Below are 19,717 nucleotides of genomic sequence, written 5' to 3' on the forward strand. Positions count from 1 at the left end.
CGCCTCTAGAGGGAGCACTTGTCTTACCCTTCACCAACCATTCATTTAAAATATCCACCAGCAATACTGTATGTTTTTATTAATTCAAAAATCAATAATATTGATGTTGTTTTTGCGAAATATTTCACATAAGTAACATTGCACTCATTCAAACTGGAATGAATGGACAAATTATGTTTATTTAAGCAGTTAACAGTGTTTCCAGTGCAAATCATTTTTTAAAAAGTTAATTTACAAGAGATGTCTGTATGCTATATTGCAGACTCTTGACACATGCTTTTATTAGCCTGCAATGCTTTCAATGGCCACAGTAGTGGTCTTATCCTATAATGGAGGAATCTTTCTGAAAATACAGAACATGCAAATGTCACTGACAATTACCAGAGTACTTGTTTTGGCATTATAACACGCTCAGAACTACATACCTGCAGCAGACACAGAGGTCAATGGCACCTGGAAAAGTTGTGGCGTCTAATGTTTCCCCATAGCATGACACAGACAGAGCACCAAGACACACCAGTAGGACGTGTGACCTTGTTGAGCGAGTGCACATGAACGCTGCAGGAACAGGCCTGTAAGCACTACCATACCCACAGGGATATTTTTGGGTACATTCAGGGTTGCAGAGGCCTTGATTTTGGTGCAAAATCAAACAAACATGTACTGGAACAAGTTCTAAATTAGTAATAATTTTTCATTTAACTTCTTTTTTGAAGAAGAAGAGACAACGGCTGGTACCTTTGTTTTTTTGTGATGAAAGAACATTGCCTTTGTTTGGTTTGCATTTAACACTAATCTGAGGTAACAGTGTGTATAAATCGTGTCAAAAGCAGACTGCAGATGTTTAAATGCCAGGGCAACAGTGCTTGCACAACAATATTGAATGATACCATCAGCATAAAGAATGCATCAATATTTTGACCCTTTACATAATCAGTGAAAAGGGTGGGTCCTGAAGCTGAATGTTACGGCACAGCTTTGGTGAACTTTATCCCAACACGAAGTTAAACAATCCACACACAAACAGTAACACACACACACACACACACACACACACACGCACACACACACACACACACACACACACACACACACACACACACGCGCACACATCTCTCTGACTCCTGATTCTCTTTGCCCTCTGACTCTGTCAGAGTGTTTTTAAAGCAGTTTCTGTTCCTGCTGTGTGAACTGTTTCAGAACACACACCACTGGTCTCGCTTCCTGTCTGTTTTCTGTGGCAAGAGTTGTGTGACAGGAAACTAGCGGCAAGTGCTGTGAAAATACACAGACTAAATGACATTCAGAAATATTGTTGCATCAATACATTCCTGTTTGCTCTCTCGGTCAGATAAAATATTTGGGCGACAATTACGTGGATGCAGTTAACGGGCAATCATGAGACTAAGACTGGAACACTATAAGTGGATAAAACCACTTTACGTCAAGTGAAACCCTACTTTGCATACTGCACAGAGCACTCTTTTATAGTTGCACTGTGTAATAAAGGATCTTTACAGTTCTTTTTTAAATTGATGGAAGGAGGTAATGTGTTAACATTTACTATTACCTTTTTTTTTTTTCAGTAAACCAAAGCCAGAAAGTGTAAAATGCCCATGTCAGCGCTGTCTCGTGCCACTTCTCTATTCTTTTGTGATACTTAAGTCATTATGATTATTGAAGCAATAACAACAATTTGTTGCAGAAAGCCGCCTAATAAATAAGCAGTTTAGCTTCCGATAGCGTTCAGCTGATTCATTAATGTTCATCAAATTATGTTTTTCTCATTCTTGTTTGCACACAAATTTCAATTTAAGATATTTGCAAAACGATGTTTTGTAGAGTGTTGCATGTTAAGAGATGCAAAACAACACCACACACCCACACCATTCACCTGGAAAATGATCATAAAAAATTTTCATCTTTTTATGTAAACAACCAATAAATTATTTTAAAAAAACACGAAGGCATCCTTGTTTTACTGACAGCCCACCTCATTTTTATTAAAGCTGGAAAAAAACAAAGTACAAACATGACATACAGAGCTACGCAAATTAATGTAGGCGACAACAAATTGTACTTACACATCAAACCACAAAAACAGTTTGCAAGAAACAACCCAACAGTTGTTAATCAAAGGTCCATAAATGACATTTGAAAAATGAAGAGTAATTTGTTCAAACTGATTTTTCCTAACTGATATTTTTTACTTTGTATGCCAATATTCATGCACGCACACACACACACACACACGCACACACACACACACACACACACATACACACACACACACACGCTTCAGTTGTTTTGTGGGGCACAGAATCAGCATAAGTGAGCATCTGTTAGGCTGAAATGAAAGAGCTGAAGAGAAATATCTGCGATAAAAAAATAAATAAAAGTAATTAAAGCATTAATGGCATAAAAGGAAATGATACTTGACCCCATATGAAAAATATTCAATTTTTCAAGCATCTAAATTTGTCATCCAAATAGGTTCATATTTGATAAACATTTGATAAGAAGAACAGAATCCCCTCAGAAATATACAAACATAATAGTCATGCCAAAGAAGGAACAATGTTGAATATCCAAACAACAACCACTGTGTATATTTTAGTGTTGCGTCCAATAGTATAGCCTTCCAGCAAGCTATTCAGTGTCCAACGTATATCACTATTCCAAAAAAGAAAGACACGAATATTTTAAACAAATGAGAAAAGAGGAAGTGGTGGAGGGGAAGGAGGACGTAAAAGGAAGTAAGATGGCAAAGAGGAAGAGGCACACAGACTCAAGAGAGCATTTGTTGAGTCGAAAGGGGTTCAGTTATGGATCAATGGGACCAGCTTTTAACTGCATAAGTCGAAAAAAAACAACGAAAAAAAATCTTTAAAAATCCTACATCGTCACCAAATCATTGTGAGTTTGCAGTAGTCTAAATCTCCTTTCATCATTAGTACTTAAATGAGGGTCAGGCACAGTAGAGGCGTGCTTTAGTAGGTTTGACTGAAGCTACTGTGAAGCATTACGAATGTTTCGTGATGTCATGTGACCTGCCTGTCTCCGGCGCTACATGCAATCCGGCATCAAATTCCTAAATATGAATGCTTCTCTGTTGACACCCTGCAATATGAACTTCAAACCCTTACAAAAATAACTTCATCAGACCAAAGTCCTTGACATTGCGAGGTTAGTGTATCAAATAAGCCGCGTGTGCTAGCATAGCCTGCTATCAAAAGCTCAGAAAAAGGGGCTCCAGCTGAGCGTGCTGATGGAAATGAGATTCTGACAGGTGGTTGACGAGAGCCACACCGACTCCATCAAGCTGAAGTGGAGCAAGCCCAGCGCAAAGCCACACACCATATCAGTTAGGTGGTGTTTCCCCAGCAGCACCCGGGACATGCCCACCAGGAAGGCCCACAGCACCAGCAGGATGCGCAGCGGCACGGCCAGCACCAGGTGAGACAGCAGGAACTTGGACACCATGGCGGCCCGGCTGGCATGAGCCGCGGGGAAGGAGTAGATGTCCATGGCGACGCAGTCCATGAAGCCCGGCGTCATCTCCCAAGGTCCTTTGCGCTTCACCAGCCTCTGGACTCCAGCCACCGTCAGGATGTCGAGAATGAGGGCTGTGGGGGATAAAGGGAGTTATTGTAAAGGCGACAAAGAATTGGTGAAACGCTACGAACTAGGCAATTCTAGTCGTGAAGGATTAAGACTTTTAGTTTTGATGAATTGGTCAATAATACAGGAAAGAAAAATAGTGAGAATAGTACAAAGATTATTAACATCCAAGAGTAACAAACTGCCACAGTGGACCACATTTGATATAATCCAGCCTTCAAATAAAGCATAAAACAACTGTAGTTTGAGGAAACAGATGTCTTGACCAAGAATAACTAATCAGGCATACAATACTGTCTAGCGTTTGCTTTGAGTCCACATACCGGACATTTGCAGATGCCTTTTATAGCTCCATGGCACTCCCAAAAATATCCCCACCATTGCTGTCTTTAACTTGTGTTCGACTCTGCCATCTTTATACACACTCAACCTGCGACGCGCTAAATAACTGTCAGTTGTCTGACAAATTTATTATTCCTAACAGGGCAGTGTTTTTCCACTTATATTCCAGTTCCTTAAAGACAGACTGGTGAGGTGGAAGAGACATCTAATTGCCAAAGGAAGAGGTGAAGGGACAAAAGAGAGGTGAGCAGGCCTGTTGAAAAAGTAAGAAGTGTTCAGGACTTAAGGGAAGCAGACTATGAAGCTGATGAGATGCGAGTGAGGACTTTGCCGCAGGGCCCAGACGAGGCGAGCCAAGCAATGAGAATGAATATTATCAGCTGTGAAGAAGAAGAAGAAGAAGAAGAAGAAGAAGAAGAAGAAAAAGAAGAAGAAGAAGAAGAAGAAGAAGAAGAAGAGGATGAGAACATCCTCTGCAGAGTCTCTGACATGTTCAGTAGTTGGTCATTTCCCTGCATAGTTTCTCTGCTGTTGGCAGTAGAATCAAACCTGACCGTCCAGTCTGAGCTCATTACTTTTCCATTAGGTGAAAGCAAAACAGAATTTCAGTCAGTTATAAGAATTCCCCACCACTCTTCAGCATGTTTGTAAATTTTCTCCTGACAGACCTCAACAGACTATAAATGATCCTGGACCGACAAATAATCAACAAGCATTCGGAGCAGAACAACGTCCCAAACACAATGCAGCAGAGTCCTAAATCCAGAGATTTACTGGTTTTCAATCAGAGCTCAATGTAGCCACAGCCAGGAGATTTGTACTGCTCTTTTGTCATTAATCTGTGTTTGGCTCCAGACTCAGTGTGTGTGTATGTGTGTGTGTGCAGTTGTCTGCACACACACGCAAGTCCCACAATATATTCATAATGTCATAAACCGCTGCATGAACCGTATGCAACGCTGCAGAAAATACCACCGTTGGATATATTTGCCATTTTGAGTCAGTACTTTATGCATGGTATCTATTGTTACATTACATAACTCATCATAATAATAAGTTGAGTTAACACCATGAAGAAACACATTATGAAACTCCTCCCCCTTTTAATACATCATATTGACTTTAACTGAACAAAAATGACACATGTTGACATTCTGTCTTTTTCTTCTTACAAAGTCTAAATTTGCAGATGTGTTTATGTTCTGTGTTGCTGAGGGACACGATGGTTGTAATGTGTCAATCAGAAGAATAATGAACAAGGACTATCTTTTATAATTGAAGTGTATCTTATCCTATGTTATCTCATCTTATCAGTTTGAGAAACACAAAAAGCACTTTCTAACAAGCCACACTTTAGATTTAAAGTTTAAGGCATTATAATGGTAAATAAATCACTCATCAATACTTTATAGAGCAGTAATAATCCATCAATGAGTACACTTTGTATATGGTAATGTTGTGGAGAACCATTTATCATCCCATGATCGATGAGTTGTGTACAAAACATGTATTAATAATTCAAAATACAACATTTAAACCCTCATCAAACTGAATATGATTGTATGAAGGACACAACTGGCTGATTTCACCAGCCAACCTTTACAAGTATTACCAAGATTCTGATTACATGTCAATCTCTTAACTCGCTCCTCCTGTGCGGTGCATTCTGGGTAGTGGCTATACCGAACTGCTACTGAAGCGTTGGAGAGATTACATGGTGAGGTGTGGTGTGGCATTTACCAAGCAGCAGGTTGACCAGCACCTCTTGCCCTGCCAGAGTGTTACTCCTCACGAGACACACCACCGTGCCAATGATCCACGTGATGCCGTGCCCCGTGAGCGCCAACATGGCCACCATGGAGCGGCAGCCTCCCCAGGAGGAGGTCGTGTTGGCGCACGCCCCCATGCGCTTGGACAGGCAGATGTCAATGGCAAGGAGGGAGTTGATCGCTATCCCCTTGAAGGAAGGGTTCAGCTGCATGCAGTCTTCCTCTGGCATTTTGCTGGCATTGTCGGCGGGTTCCTCGCTCGGCTGGCTGGTTTGGTGCTTGATTGGACCGGGTCGCCTCGAGCCGCCTCGGCTCTCCGAGGGGCCGCCAACGCCACCTCCACTGGCACCGCCGCCGCGGGGAGGCTGGTTCAGGGACACGAACTCGGGTCTGCTCAGGACGCTGTTTCTCTCCCGCGCCCTCGCTCTGTAACTCGAGGGCATGTTTTTTTTTTGGATAGGGCCAAGTTCTCCTCTGTGGGCGCAACAATCGATTGTCAATCTCCGGAAGAGAATTCAAGCGCTGCGAGTTTACCAGGACAGTGAAGCGTCCCAGGATAAACCCCCTCAACGAGTCCTCCCCCTCCTGTGGCCTTAATAGATATATTTAGACCCGCTGGAATGTGCAATGGCCATGCTGTTTATACCGCAACTCCATGCACGCTGGGAGAGACTCTTGAATGACATTTGCTTCGGCCAATCCAGTGAAACTCGATCTACAGCATGGAGATGAAATAACAACATGAGCATCTCGTTACGCCACAGCATGGCACCAGCACACGGCGAACAGGTGCTTCCACCGCGCGTATTGCTGACAAAACAGGCTAGATGTTGGAAATGTGCAAGAAATACGCAGCACACGGTGTCATCTTACCAAGCGGAGGATGAATATGAAGCACAACACATCGCTCTAAATCTGCCCCGCAGCCTCCATCACATCTCTGATATCCCAGCAGCGAGGAGAGAGAGAGGGGGATGTGTGGGGGGTCCAGCATACAACCTGAAACGGTTAACCGTCAGCCAACATCATCAACAAAGGGCGAAGACGAGGCAGCCCATCAGCCAGTGCGGATTTGACGTAGTTTACGCATAAAACCCGATTCCGCCTCTGCAGTGCGCTCTGCTGCGAGCGGAGTTCTCCAAGGTGCTTAAACAGACATGAGCGAGACAGAGGATGCTGCAATGCTCCGAAACAAAAAGATACGAAAGAGGAAATCACACCACATAATCAACATATGATTGTCAGACTGGAGAACATATTGATTATTTTTGTATTCTTTTAAAAAAATGTATAACTGAAACACAAGAAAATATCCAGCGTGCCCCGAAATCTCGAATCAAATAAACGTCATTGGCATGAACTGAATCTTAATGGAAATTACAGTTGAATATTCGAAATTTTACAATTTGATGGATACACAAATATATACAAGTAAATAAAACACATGAATAAGCACGAGTTGCTATTATTTATTTATCCCCAAGTTAATTATTTAAATGAATGCGATCAAGTCAGTAAAAAATACCACTGCAATAAAGACTATATAGCGTTTGGTCATTATAATACATCATTATAATTATAATAACGTGTATTGTTCTGCATCAGGCTCGCAGTCTATGGAGGTAGTTTGAGGTAAACTGCTGAAATATTCATAACGTTATCCTCCTGTTGGCCGAATCCCGCTCGCGCCTACATTTCCCAGCATGCCTGCAACTCAGAGCGGAAGTGTCGCCTCAAAGATACTTATAAAGCTGCTTCCCCGGCAGCTGAAATAGACCAATACGTAGCGGGGTGAACCTGCCGTGGCAGCGATGGGACGAGCACGGAGAAATGACAGCTTGTGCCGGAATTTGGGCTGAACTGCATCCCGTCACTGACACGAGCTGCAACTGTCCGCTCGGTCGAACTATGTGACGGATGGCTTTTTATCTCCCTTCCGAGGCGTTATAGGCTGCTTTCATTTAATTTGAAAAAGAATGGATCCATTGAAACGGGTGCTAAAGTTGACCCGGCGGTGTCCTTTGGATGTTGCGGCGCTCCGTCTGAAACTCGACTAGATGTCAGTGCTTGTGGACATGCTTCACCTCTCTCTCTCCCTTTCTCTCTCTCTCTCTTTGGGACAGGGGAATAATTTGCAGCTGTAAATGACGGGCGCGCGTGTGAAGGAGATAACGGAATTACCTCTCGGACCGACGAACTGTGTGCGCCGCCGTGCACTCTGAATTTCTCCAGGATTTCACGCCCCACGCTGCAGACACTGGAGACTTTCCAGTGCACTGTTTTATAGGTAGACTTTTTTTTTGCATGTTGTTTTTGTCCGCCAAAAGATAGACCATAATTCATGCAATTGCACCGCATGAGCCGTTAATCCGCACATGTATCCACTCGTTCAGCCCTTAAATTACACTTTTTTTATCGTGAGGAATTGAGTCTATTGCGGATTAAATGGGCATAAGGCTGCTCCACATAATATGAGCGTCCCCTCTGAGCTGCCATTAGTCGTGTGTATGTGTCCGCGTGCACTGTCCGGCACAACATTTTTAATTATGCCTCTTGTCGCCAGCTGGACAGAGAGTATTAGCTGTGAATGACATAAAGAATCACACAAAAGATAACATGACGCCAACATGTAACATTAGTAGTATTTGTTAATTATTCAGCTCATAATTAACCGGAGCCTTTTACGCGCACCTCTCCAATGGATGCATGTCGCCAAAAGGTCAAGTCCTTATGTGATAAAAGCGCAATAAGGAGGCGATGACTTGTCACTTGACCGCATGAAAACATCAGGGCACGGATAAAGGAAAGTTATTGTACCTGCACTTGTTTGATGAAGTTGCGTTTACGCACCGGAAAGCATGCGCTCAAGAAATATGGAGATTGTCTCGGCCTGTCTCCTACTTCTGTTCTCAAAGTAGATTTGCATCAAAGATGCATGGCTTCCTTTTTTTCTTCTTTTTTTAATGAGGCCGTCTGCTATGAATAAGCACTTTTTAACCTGGTACATTTTTCTTCTGGAAAACATGATGTGGATCCACCTGAGGTGATTTTCTTGCTGTTTCCATGCGTCTTTCTTCTTCTCCAGACCTCTGGACGTTGTTGTGGATTGTGTTGCTATTTAATGCAATGGGCTGTATCCAGAGTATCAGGTGTAAGCCCAAGAGTTTCCGAGACAGTATCATCGTCCTGGAGGTGAACTCTTCCATCGACCCCAACCCTACCAGCATCGACGAGTCATCCAGCGTGGTTCTGCGCTACCGGACACCGCACTTCCGAGCTCATGCCCGGGTCCTGGTGCCGCCAGTCGCCAGTAAAGAGACGTGGACTATTGGCTGGATTCAAGCCTGTAACCACATGGAGTTCTACAATACGTATGGAAACAAGGGGAAGTGAGTATCGTGGGCTCTTTGTTGTGTTGACCTTTTACTGTCTTCATCATCACAAGTGTGTTTGGACTCATTAACAAGGGATTAATAAGAAATATATGAACACGGATCATTAGAACTGATGAAGTCAGTAAAGCTCTGTGAGGATAATTTGCTGCAACTAATTCAATTCAGTCGTTCTCCTATTAAACATTGTTTGTTTGATCAAATATCAAATTATTTTGATGAGATGGCAGTCAAAACCTTTCAGAGCCATGGGGACATCTTCCTCATATTACTATTATATTTGTCAAAGAGCACCTGATAATGAGCGAAACTTTGTCTGTTATTAAATAGTTGCCAAATAATTTTCTCTTGATCGACAAAGCAATAACTGAATTAACAATCAAGATATAGTTAATAGGAGGTAAAAGGTATATTGTATTTTTTTGGAGGATGTAAACACTAAACCATGTTTTTGTTTGTCCCTTCAAACATGACACACGTTTGGAGAAATCTCCCAAAAAGTTTGTTAGAACTCACATGAGACACAAAGACAGAGTCGCTGTTAAAAACACATTGTTCAATAGAAATATTCTAGTGAAACTTGTCTCGTTGCAGCTGAGTTGCCCAGTGAAACGTCAGCATCAGTCTGTGTGATGTGCACTACATTAACATCTGTAGCCAGAAAGATATCAAATAAACTGAACGGTCTGTAAGTGAACTTTATGTTCAATCGGTCTCTGAGCTGTCTTCAGTATGTGGGCTCGCGGCTGCAGGCTACTTCAAAACCTGACAGATATGAGAGCAGGACATTGTGATGGAAAATAATTGCTCTGACCTTTCAGATCGCTGCACTTGTCAATACACAGTTATCTTGCATCAGCGCTGACAAACATGGACAACACCAGCGTTAAGAAAGACGCTTATGACACAGTTAAGAGGCCTCTTTCTCACTCTGTCTCGTTCTTTCTCCTTTTTTGTTTTCAGATGAGAGTGTGTATGTTGTGAGTGCACTATTGGTACACACATGTTAGGAAAGTAGCATTCTTGTATCCTGTAGTAAGCAACCACAAGCTGACTTGTACCCAGAATACGCTTTATCTGTCGACATTGCAGCTGCACGGCTAAGATTAGAGACACAGTCCCCTCCCCAACACCCCAGTATACATAGTCCTGTGTGCGTGTGTGTGTGTGTGTGTGTGTGTGTGTGTGTGTGTGTGTGTGTGAGTGAGAGAAAGAGAAAGAAAATTCTCCATTACTTTGTAAAAAGTCCAGTATAATCAATGCCTTTTGTAAACTTCACAGTAATTGCTTTATTTTCATCCAAGCTTTCATATTTACTCTTTTATCCTGAGTTGCTCTTTTGTGAAGTGATGTATTGTTCATATGAAAGGAACATAGACACGTTCAAAAACGTACAATTTTGAAACACAATATAGAGAAAAAATAGACTTGCTCCCCACTTTGAAGCCCAAAAACATCAACATAACGTTTAAGTTATTAATATAATAATTCCTTGTGTTCTTGACTGGACTCACACAGCAGCAGCAGTTTCTCATCTTTCAAAGTGTACAAGAGTCCTTTTAAGATTGTATTAAAAACAAAACACACTCATTAAAAACCGCTGGCACAGAGTCATTTAAGGGTTAAATGTCACTTTTTCAGAGGTATTTTTTTGGTTCATAATCAGCACTTTCACATATGACACAGGCTTAGAAACAAAGCTATAGACAGGAAACACAAAGAAGACTCATCACAAGCTGAAAGCAACCAACATCTACATTCTGCCCCTCTTAAAAAACATCCTTCCTCTCGTGCTCCCCAACATTAAACCTGTTAAATTTCACGACCACATTAAGGCCACTTATTCTCAATCTTGACTTTTGAAGCCGCTCTTGGGATGCGAGAGACGATCCAGCTCTCGCTGCTGAGACTCATACTAAGTAGTTTCTTTGATGGCAATAAAGCTTCAGCGCGCTGTAATTGGACATAACGGCTGAAGACGGGAATGTGCATGGTGTCTCTGTTTGGCTCCGGATGATCTGGATTCATCACATTCATGGTCTCTCCTCCATATTTGTTGGACCTCGTCTTTCAGAATGTTTTTTTTTAAACTGTGGTACAGTTTTGTGTTGTTGAGCAGCATGTGTGTGTTCATCAACAGGCATATGTGGATTACATGAGGCGTCTTGTGTTGCCCTAAAAATGTCAGCGTGCTAAAAATAGGAGCCGTGGCAGAAGTGTAACAAAAAAAAAGAAATGAATATCTGTCGTAACAGTTTGAATTTCTTAAAATGAATGTAAAGACTCGACGTGTACATTCATATCACAGACAGAACTTCCTGCCAGTATTCATGGCAGTCTGAGACTTGCTAGACGACACACAACACGTACAAGTGGTGAGGCTTAAGCACGCTTTAATTGATTCATTAATTGCATTGGCGCCCGATTTCCTCACTCCTGCTCCTTCAAAGTTGATCCAATCTTCAGCATTTGGTTTTATGTCTCGTGGACAGAATTCAGATCCTCTAAAGTCGAAACCATTTGCTCGCAAGATGCAAATGAGCTGCGTGAATCCTTGTTTCGAGCCATGTTCCAGTTGTGTTCATTTGATTTGAAAGTGGTTGTTATTTAACTCGATTAACTAGAAAAGAGAATATTGTAAAAAGAAAATACATATTCTATACAATGAAACTTTGTCATGTTTACAACTCACTCCCAGTAGCTGAAGACAGACGAATCAACCATGTGTCTGTTTGGCAAACTACTTCAACCACAATATGTGTAGCTAAACCCTTAAACTCTTTATAATCCTTTATTAAATGTTAGCTATCTATTTCAACCAATTTGACAATTTATAATCCACAATCTTTCCACGTTTCCTGGCAGCTACAGAACTACTCCCTGAAGTATCCCTGAAGAAATGACTGTGCATTGCATGCAACATTTGCAATGTATATATATATATATATATATATATATATATATATATATATATATATATATATATATATATATATATATATATATATATATATATATATATCCTATATAACAACATCCTTGCGGTTCACTCAAAAAGCTTATGTCAGACCATTTCGCTGTGACAAAGCAGGCAGTGAAGAGAAAAAACAGGAAGTGAGCCATGTCGCTGCAAAGCCTCCTCCACTTATGATGGAGGTTTGTCAGCGGGGAGACGGCTGCACATCCAACCAGAGCGCTGAGGACTCTGCTCCATGTGCTCACTGACAAAACGGAGAATTACTACAAATTGTTTTGGCGACATCAGTTGAGAGGATTAGGTGATTTCTATTTTCTTTATGAGCAGAACTGCACACACACACACACAAGGGCCAGCTATTATCATGCATGCCATGCTAATCCCACCCTCTGGGTAAATACATGAATCAGAATGCGAGACCAGGCCGAGCAGACAGGAAGTCATGCGGCTGGTGATCACACTGTTATCGGCTCTGTCCCGCTGACCCTCGTCTCCGCTGAATAAAAGGTAATCTTATTCCTGCTGTGGGCAGAACATCCACAGACGGATCGGGCCAGAGGTGCCAGGTCACTTGAGCCGTTCAGTGTCGGTTGCTGTGTGTGTGTGTGTGTGTCACAGTATTTTATTGTTGTACTCTATTTTTCCTCTGCAGTTGCAAAATTGGCGGGAAGATCCAACTGTGAGGCTTTGAGTCATTTCCTTGTGTCTGTCATGTGTTGTTAGTCATGACATCAAGAAGGAGACTTGTCACACTATTAAGATGCAAATTCTACGCTATTATACGGGGAGGATTAGACTGGAGAGCTTTTAATGTGAGGAAGCCAGAGATGAACTTAAAGGATCATTCTGGTTTCTTACAACTTTTGTGCTTTTTGGGGCATTTTTCATATCAGAAAGAGAAATGATGACATCAGATTGAAATGACGACAGACAAAATAACAGTGTTAACCATCCATGTCAGTTTCTAGTTTCCTGGATTAACGTTGGCTGCACTTGTACAGTTCAGCTGTGCAATTACGCAATAGCATACATTTCACGACTGCTCGCTTCCAGAGGAAGTGGTTCAAATAAAAAAAACCTTGACTGTCGTTCGGTAACGTTTTAGCCACGTCAGCTATGAAAACTGATGAAGAGGATGAGCAAAAGTACAAATAGACCAAACGTGTAATACATTGCAATTAGCCTATAATCTCAACAGCCACTGTGCATGTACTTAATCTTGTATTTTGATATTATACAATATTACACACTTTGCACAGTGTTGTGTTTCAGAGGATCTTAGAGACATTTAGTCTCTGAGATCCATTTCTGGGTGAATCCTCATCTGTGACTTTCAACTTCCAGGTCAAGTTGGGAGCTGCCCGACCTGCGAGATGGCAAAATCCAGGCCATCAGCGACTCGGATGGCGTGAACTACCCCTGGTACGGCAACACGACGGAGACCTGCACTGTGGTGGGCCCCACCAAGAAGGACAACAAGTTCACTGTTAGCATGAATGACAATTTCTACCCCAGCGTGACCTGGGGCGTGCCCGTCAGCGACAGCAACGTGCCTCAGCTCAGCAGCATCCGCCGCGACCAGAGCTTCACGACGTGGCTGGTGGCCATCAACCAGGCCACCTCGGAGACGCTGGTGCTGCAGACCATCCGCTGGAGGATGCGGCTTCACATCCAAGTGGACCCGGAGAAGCCTCTGGGCCACAGGGCCGCTCTGAACGAGCCATCGGCCCAGGAGCAACCCCAGATCCTGGGCAAGAACGAGCTCATCTCCTCCAACGCCATGGTCAAGCCCAACGCCAACGACGCTCAGGTGCTGATGTGGCGGCCAAAGAACGGTGACCCCATGGTGGTCATCCCGCCCAAATACTGACCTTGCTTCCCTGACCGGACTGGCCTTGGATACCTTAACCCGTATCATCTCTTACTTCTTCTCTTTCTTTGTGGTCCTGCTCGTCACCAGCTCTCACTGCTTTAACCCTTTTCCCTTTTTTTTGCCTCAAAATTCTCCTCATTTATGTTTAAAACAAAAAAAAAAAACAGGAGGAGAGGAAAAACTGGCAAACGAAACCACCTCTGAGAAAAAGAGCAGCTGTTGCTCCGAGGTTGGAGGGGCGGGCGGGGACTCGAACACACTTTCCAAACTGGAGTGAACAAACTGCAACCATTCTACCTTCAAACTGGGTCGGATCGCACTGTGCTAAACGAAATCATTGCAAAAATGAAAAACAAAATAATTTCTTTTTTATTTTTTTTTATTTCTTGTTTTATATTTTTGGCTGTTTTGAGCCAAGTGCTACGGGGTTTGTGAGTGTGAGTGGATCTAAGTATTTACATGACCATGTATGCACACATGCTACACACATGGATGTGCACAAACCTTGTGTATGAATACCAGTTGTGTTTTTAATTTATGGGCTGGGAAGAGTGCATTTAATTTGTTTGTTGTTGCATTTACTAGATTTTAGAACTTTTTTAAAAAAACAAAAAAAACATGCAAGACATTCAATCCATGCTGCCTTAAGTTTACATTGCTTTCCATTGCAACCTTTCTAGCCTTAAACACAGTGCAATGCAGTATTTTTGCTCAATCGTCCAGTCGATACCACAGAAGAAGAACCCGGGGGTCTGAAGGCTTTTATGTTCACTTGCATTTACATGACAGATGTATTGTCTCACGAGCACGACCAGCATTACGCGTAAACACAGTTACACAACCGGGCTAACTAGTTGTGTTTCAAGAGCGTTACGCAACAGTGGCGCTCTGTACCGACACAGAGAACACCAGTGAAGCCAACCCTCGTCAATAGCACTCAACACAACAACGTGCAATAACAACTTGGGCATAAAGTACTCAACAGCACCCTCAGCTCACCTCATTTCATTCACTTTGTTGTGTTTGTGGGCTTTGCCTTCAGCATCAGAACACTTGCTTTCCCTTCTCCGCATCGCTCCATCTCAGGGCCTCTCTCTCCACTTCCGTCCCGTCTCTTGTTGCATCCATCCTCCTCTTTCTTCCTCGCCGCAGCGAGTAAACTGTGTTTGCACCGCTCACGTCGAACGATCAATACTTTGATTAATAAGCAGCCGCACTGACAGGAGGAATAACCGGAGACTTAATAACTGGAGGATAAGAGCGGCGGGATATTTTGCTGGGCTGTCAATCTGGACGACCTTCGACACATTTCTATTTATAATTGCCTTCTTTCAAATCAATAACACCCCTTTCCTTTCTGTAATACTAAAATCAAAACATGTCTCTCATGCTGGAGGGGGGTGTTGTCCCTCATCCTCGATCACATGTGATCTTCATCCGGCCCAGAGTTCCTCTCGCCCTCTTCTTTCTCTCGTTTTGGTCTGCATGCATGTGTGATCCCGACTGCTCGGTTGGCTTATAGATGACCCACTTCCCTGCCCTGCCAGTTGACGCTCTGGCTGCAGAAATAAGGGGGTTTGTCTCCCTTTATTTTACCTTAAGTAAGACAGGAACGCTCCCACACTAACAGCTCTGGTCCGCTCGACACCAACACCAAATGAGACGATGCCTGTTGAGCTGTTCGTCTTTGAAAAGTGCTTCAGCTGCAAACTCCAAACACTTAAAAGCAGAGAGAAAGCCTGATTTCGGCATCATGGTGAAGCTAAAAGTATGAGTACAAAGTTACTCATGCACTCATACTCCTTTAAAATCTGTTCATGAGCTTGGTACATTTTTTTCTGTAAATGGCCAGTTTCAGATGTTCCAAACATCTGGCGAGCTCACGGCTCTCACCAGGTTCCCGTGTTTCTCAAACCAAAGAAATTATTTAGGTACAACTCTGACCTGCTCGTGTGTTTTACAAAGATCAGTAAACTGCTGCTAGTTCAGTTCATCAGCATCTCCTGACTAGCAACGGAACAAAGCATTTATCCATCAAACTCAGTCCAGTTCAGGGGAGGAGATTGACATCACTCTCGTGAGTGTAAACTAAATATGTTAGTTAAAAGGACTTATTTAACATGCAATAACAGGAGCTAAGCTGAACCAGAGCTCAAACTTCTACCTATCGTGTTTATTCAATGCCACAAACTAAAAGCTCGCTCATGGCGACGCGTCAGACACTCCTGCTCGGCTCCTTTCAGGCCTCGCCACGGTCGCCTCTGCTCCAGGCCGGGTCGCAGGCCACAGGGACAAGAGAAGGGAGAGGCTGTTGGAGGGGGGGGGGGCTGTCATAATTAGATCTGCAGTGACACACTTGCATGCCCTAGATGGGCAGAACTGTGCTGAGTCTGTGCCGGGCAACGCGACGGCCGGCGCAAGAGTCAAGGTCGCGGTCTAAGTGAGGTCAAACAGCAACAGTCGGGGTCAAAGGCGTTCGGGCGAGGCGACTGCAGACTGTCGAGCGGCATCAGCGGAATGAACGTGAAGGGTGACAACCGATTAGATCCATTTCGGCATTATAGCCAGCCTAAAATAACAGCGGCGTTTCAGAGCCCAACTTGGACGTCCGCCACAAGTTATTTTAATCTGAGGTTTTGTTTTGAACGCAGCAGAGAACGCTGTGAACTCTGGAAACCTTGCACCTGCAGTCGGGTTTGCATCGGCCTTGTCATGTCTTGCGGTGAGCTATGGACATCGTGGACTACATATAATGTCGGTAAACCTTGACACGCAGGTGTTCCCCGCACACACAACATGCATGTGTGTGTGTGTAAGTGTGTGTTAAATCCCATTTAAGGGATTTAGGTAGGATGAGGAGTTCCACTGATGTGCTTCTGCTGTTGTTGAGTCATGATTCTCTCTCTCTCTCTCTCTCTCTCTCTCTCACACACACACACAAACACAGTGCAGGAGAGGGTACGTCCTTGTCATAAAACAGGGACAGAGCTTTCCCGCTCACACACACACAGACACACACACAGACACACACACAAACACCCTGGGGGGAAAGGAGCAGGCCTGGTGTGGTATCTGATTGTCACAGCAGTACATTGGCAGTGAGAACTCATCCATCAGGCCTGCACGTGGACCGTCTGAACACACACACACGTGCACAAAGCCATACGCAACAACACACCTGTTATACTAGTGATCAGGAAGTGATACGTGCTTTAATGTGAAAGAGAAACGGAAGTATTGAGGTCACTGAGCGGGTGCCTGTCAGCTATCAACAGCATATATTGTAGGATTAGGACACTCATTGTCTTCCGTGTATCTGTGTGTGTATGAGTATGTGTGTTTATGTGTCTGGGATGTGTCAATGATGTGTGTTGTATGTTAACACAACAGAAGCACTTCATAGATGCTTTACGTGCTTCCTTAATTAAGCCACAGAAAAACAAAATGGCGCACTGTTTGTTTGCTGTATGGAGGGACAAAGGTGCCAAAATTGGACAAAGCCAAAACTATGCAGTAGGACGTTGTTAGTAACTCGTGAATTCTTGGCATTTAATACCAGGCCTGTCTTCAGCTGTTCTCCATCATTAAATGCAATGCGCATATTTGTGTTTCCAACATTAACGATGCAACGTGCAGCCATGTGGGAGATCATGTGTTGTCGTGTGTTCTGCTCGTCGGGCTGAGCCGAGAGGATGAAAGGGAGGGCTGCGAACTTTTGCTTCTGCTCGTGATGTAGCTCGTGAACATCAGTGAGTCAACACCCATTTAAACCAACAACACACCCCGCGTTCACACTTCATTTCCTGACTTTGACTTCCATCCCATGAAATATAAAAGTTCCTCTTGCTGTTTTTTGCTGCAGCCCCATGGTTAGAACACAACCCTAAATGTAGCACAGGAGATCAAATGAGTGACTTTGTATGTTTCTCATTTCGTTTGCTGGTTTTTTTCCGGATGTAGAGCACTGGAATAGTTCAAGCAGTTTGCGTACTTTTGTTTAGCTTTTGACTTTCACACCAATACTTGAAAATGGGTCAGTTCTGGCAGATATTTAAAACTGTGAAAATGCACAAGATTGGGGAAACAAACCCGGGAAGAAATAGCTATATAAAAAAAGGTATTTTTCATGAATGAATAAAACGAACAAACTTGATCTGTTGACTTTCCTTTTCTTTTCAGATGTACTTTCCCCTCACTGTGATATTCAAACTGAAACAACCACAAGCATCCATTGCCGTCGCCTTCTTCATGACTAATTATACTGAATGAATCTCCTGGTTTCACTTCAGGGGCGCTTTCCTCTGCAAACATGTTGCTCTGTGTGTTCCTTCACTGCATGAATCAAAGAAGCAGACGGCGTCTGAGCCCGAACAGAAAGAAACGAGGCCCTGAGTTCCCAACTGAAAGACATCTTGAACGCTTGTATGAGAACAAACCCCGAGGCGACACATACATGGCCGAGCACATGATGTACTGAACGCCCGAGCCAGTCCAGAGATTTGTACAGCGTTGGAAAGGACCGCTCTGTAGACTCTTTTTGTTCACAGCTGTGATTCAAAGCAGTGAAAGGAGGTAGAGTAGAGAAAGGGAACATAATAGAGCGAGAGAATGGAGGGAAATCAGAGGAGGAAGAAAGAAAGAGACAAATAAAACAGCTAAGATCTATTTCAAGACTAATTTTATTTGACATACTTATAGTGGACAAATAAACTAAAAATAAAAACAGCAACTTGAATCATTGAGACAACTTTAAATGTTTGTATATTATCAAAAAATACAAATAAATGAAATTCCCATTTTCCATCTAAACCTCAAAACTGTGACGACTTTAGAATCTGCAGCGCAATTTATTTCCGTGGTGTGTAGTGTGCAGTGTGTAGTGTGTAGTGTGCAGTGTGTGTCTGCCTTTGCAGCCTCCAGTGTCGACTCCTCTACAGTCACAAAGGGACTCTTTTTTATTATCTCTCCTCCATCTCTCTTTATTGAATCATTCACAGTTATTTTCAGCCGTATTCTTTTCTAGTTTTCTGGGTTATACTCATAAAGATAAAACTGGCAATATATTATATTTTTCTCATTGTCTGTCAATCCCATTAAAGACCGATACTGACTTCCCTCCCCTGTCTGTGGCGAGTAAATCTTTACAAATGTCAGAAAAAAGTATGAATGTGAATGAAGTCACTGGAATGCAGGCGGGTGCACAGGTCATATCAGTTATGAGTTATTTCCCGCTCTTTCTGCACTGCACGATTGCAAAGCGCTCTATTTGAGGTTGCTTGATTTCCAGTTCATGACTTGCTATTTAATATTCCCACATTAAGCACGTAGGTGAGGGCTCAAAGATAATCTTTAGTCTTCAGCGGAAGCAGGGGAGCTGATCGCGTCCCTTTCTGTGCAGAGAAGCGCTGCAGATATGGAGGACAGTGACTCACAAATCTGAAGGCACCTTTGGGATTTAGCCACCGGCGGCTCGAATAAGAACTGTGGAAAGTTAACGGTGAAGTAGAGAAGGCGGAGCGGCTGATGAGGTGAAGTGATGCTTTACGATTCACTGGAAACGATGGATCCTATGAGTGTGAGGGCTGCGTTCAGTGCAGCACACAGCTTCTGCCTGGCCGGACCGCGGCCTCGACTGTCGGTGCTATCCTGGTCACATTCCTGAGCCGTGCATTCACTGCTATATTTACTCGACTCAGAGTCTCCCGACATACATCCACCTGTCTCTATTTGTAATACCAAATAA

At 43.2% G+C, this 19,717-nt stretch overlaps 2 protein-coding genes across 3 annotated transcripts; one reads left to right on the forward strand and one right to left on the reverse strand.

Annotated features, from left to right (window-relative positions):
* Positions 1 to 1,972: 1,972 nt before the first annotated feature.
* LOC137784232 (inactive phospholipid phosphatase 7) lies at positions 1,973 to 6,972 on the reverse strand. Its single transcript, XM_068574744.1, has 3 exons — positions 6,606 to 6,972; positions 5,704 to 6,447; positions 1,973 to 3,626 (listed from the first exon to the last, which is right to left on the reverse strand). The coding sequence occupies exons 2-3, from the start codon at positions 6,173 to 6,175 to the stop codon at positions 3,238 to 3,240; spliced, it is 861 nt and encodes a 286-aa protein (XP_068430845.1). The 5' UTR covers positions 6,176 to 6,447; positions 6,606 to 6,972; the 3' UTR covers positions 1,973 to 3,237.
* Positions 6,973 to 7,528: 556 nt separating this feature from the next.
* Positions 7,529 to 19,025, forward strand: fam78ab (family with sequence similarity 78 member Ab). 2 transcript variants are annotated; one of them, XM_068574583.1, is made up of 3 exons: positions 7,529 to 8,019; positions 8,818 to 9,121; positions 13,446 to 19,025. In XM_068574583.1, the coding sequence occupies exons 2-3, from the start codon at positions 8,859 to 8,861 to the stop codon at positions 13,969 to 13,971; spliced, it is 789 nt and encodes a 262-aa protein (XP_068430684.1). In that variant the 5' UTR covers positions 7,529 to 8,019; positions 8,818 to 8,858; the 3' UTR covers positions 13,972 to 19,025. The 2 variants fall into 2 exon arrangements, with proteins under 2 accessions (XP_068430684.1, XP_068430683.1); XM_068574582.1 differs by having other exon boundaries at positions 7,529 to 9,121.
* Positions 19,026 to 19,717: the final 692 nt, after the last annotated feature.

The sequence above is a fragment of the Clinocottus analis genome, unplaced genomic scaffold (genome assembly GCF_023055335.1).
Source record: "Clinocottus analis isolate CAN_PGR_092001 unplaced genomic scaffold, fCliAna1.0.p SCAF_13, whole genome shotgun sequence".
NCBI classification, from domain to species: domain Eukaryota; kingdom Metazoa; phylum Chordata; class Actinopteri; order Perciformes; family Cottidae; genus Clinocottus; species Clinocottus analis.

Excerpts from the sequence above, each read along its gene's own strand:
- LOC137784232 (XM_068574744.1), bottom strand. The coding sequence starts at position 6,175 with ATGCCCTCGAGTTACAGAGCGAGGGCGCGGGAGAGAAACAGCGTCCTG. Across the intron at positions 3,627-5,703 it reads GCTGGTCAACCTGCTGCTTG|CCCTCATTCTCGACATCCTG; the intron begins GTAAATGCCACA and ends TATCCCCCACAG.
- fam78ab (XM_068574582.1), top strand. The coding sequence starts at position 8,796 with ATGCGTCTTTCTTCTTCTCCAGACCTCTGGACGTTGTTGTGGATTGTG. Across the intron at positions 9,122-13,445 it reads ACGTATGGAAACAAGGGGAA|GTCAAGTTGGGAGCTGCCCG; the intron begins GTGAGTATCGTG and ends TTCAACTTCCAG.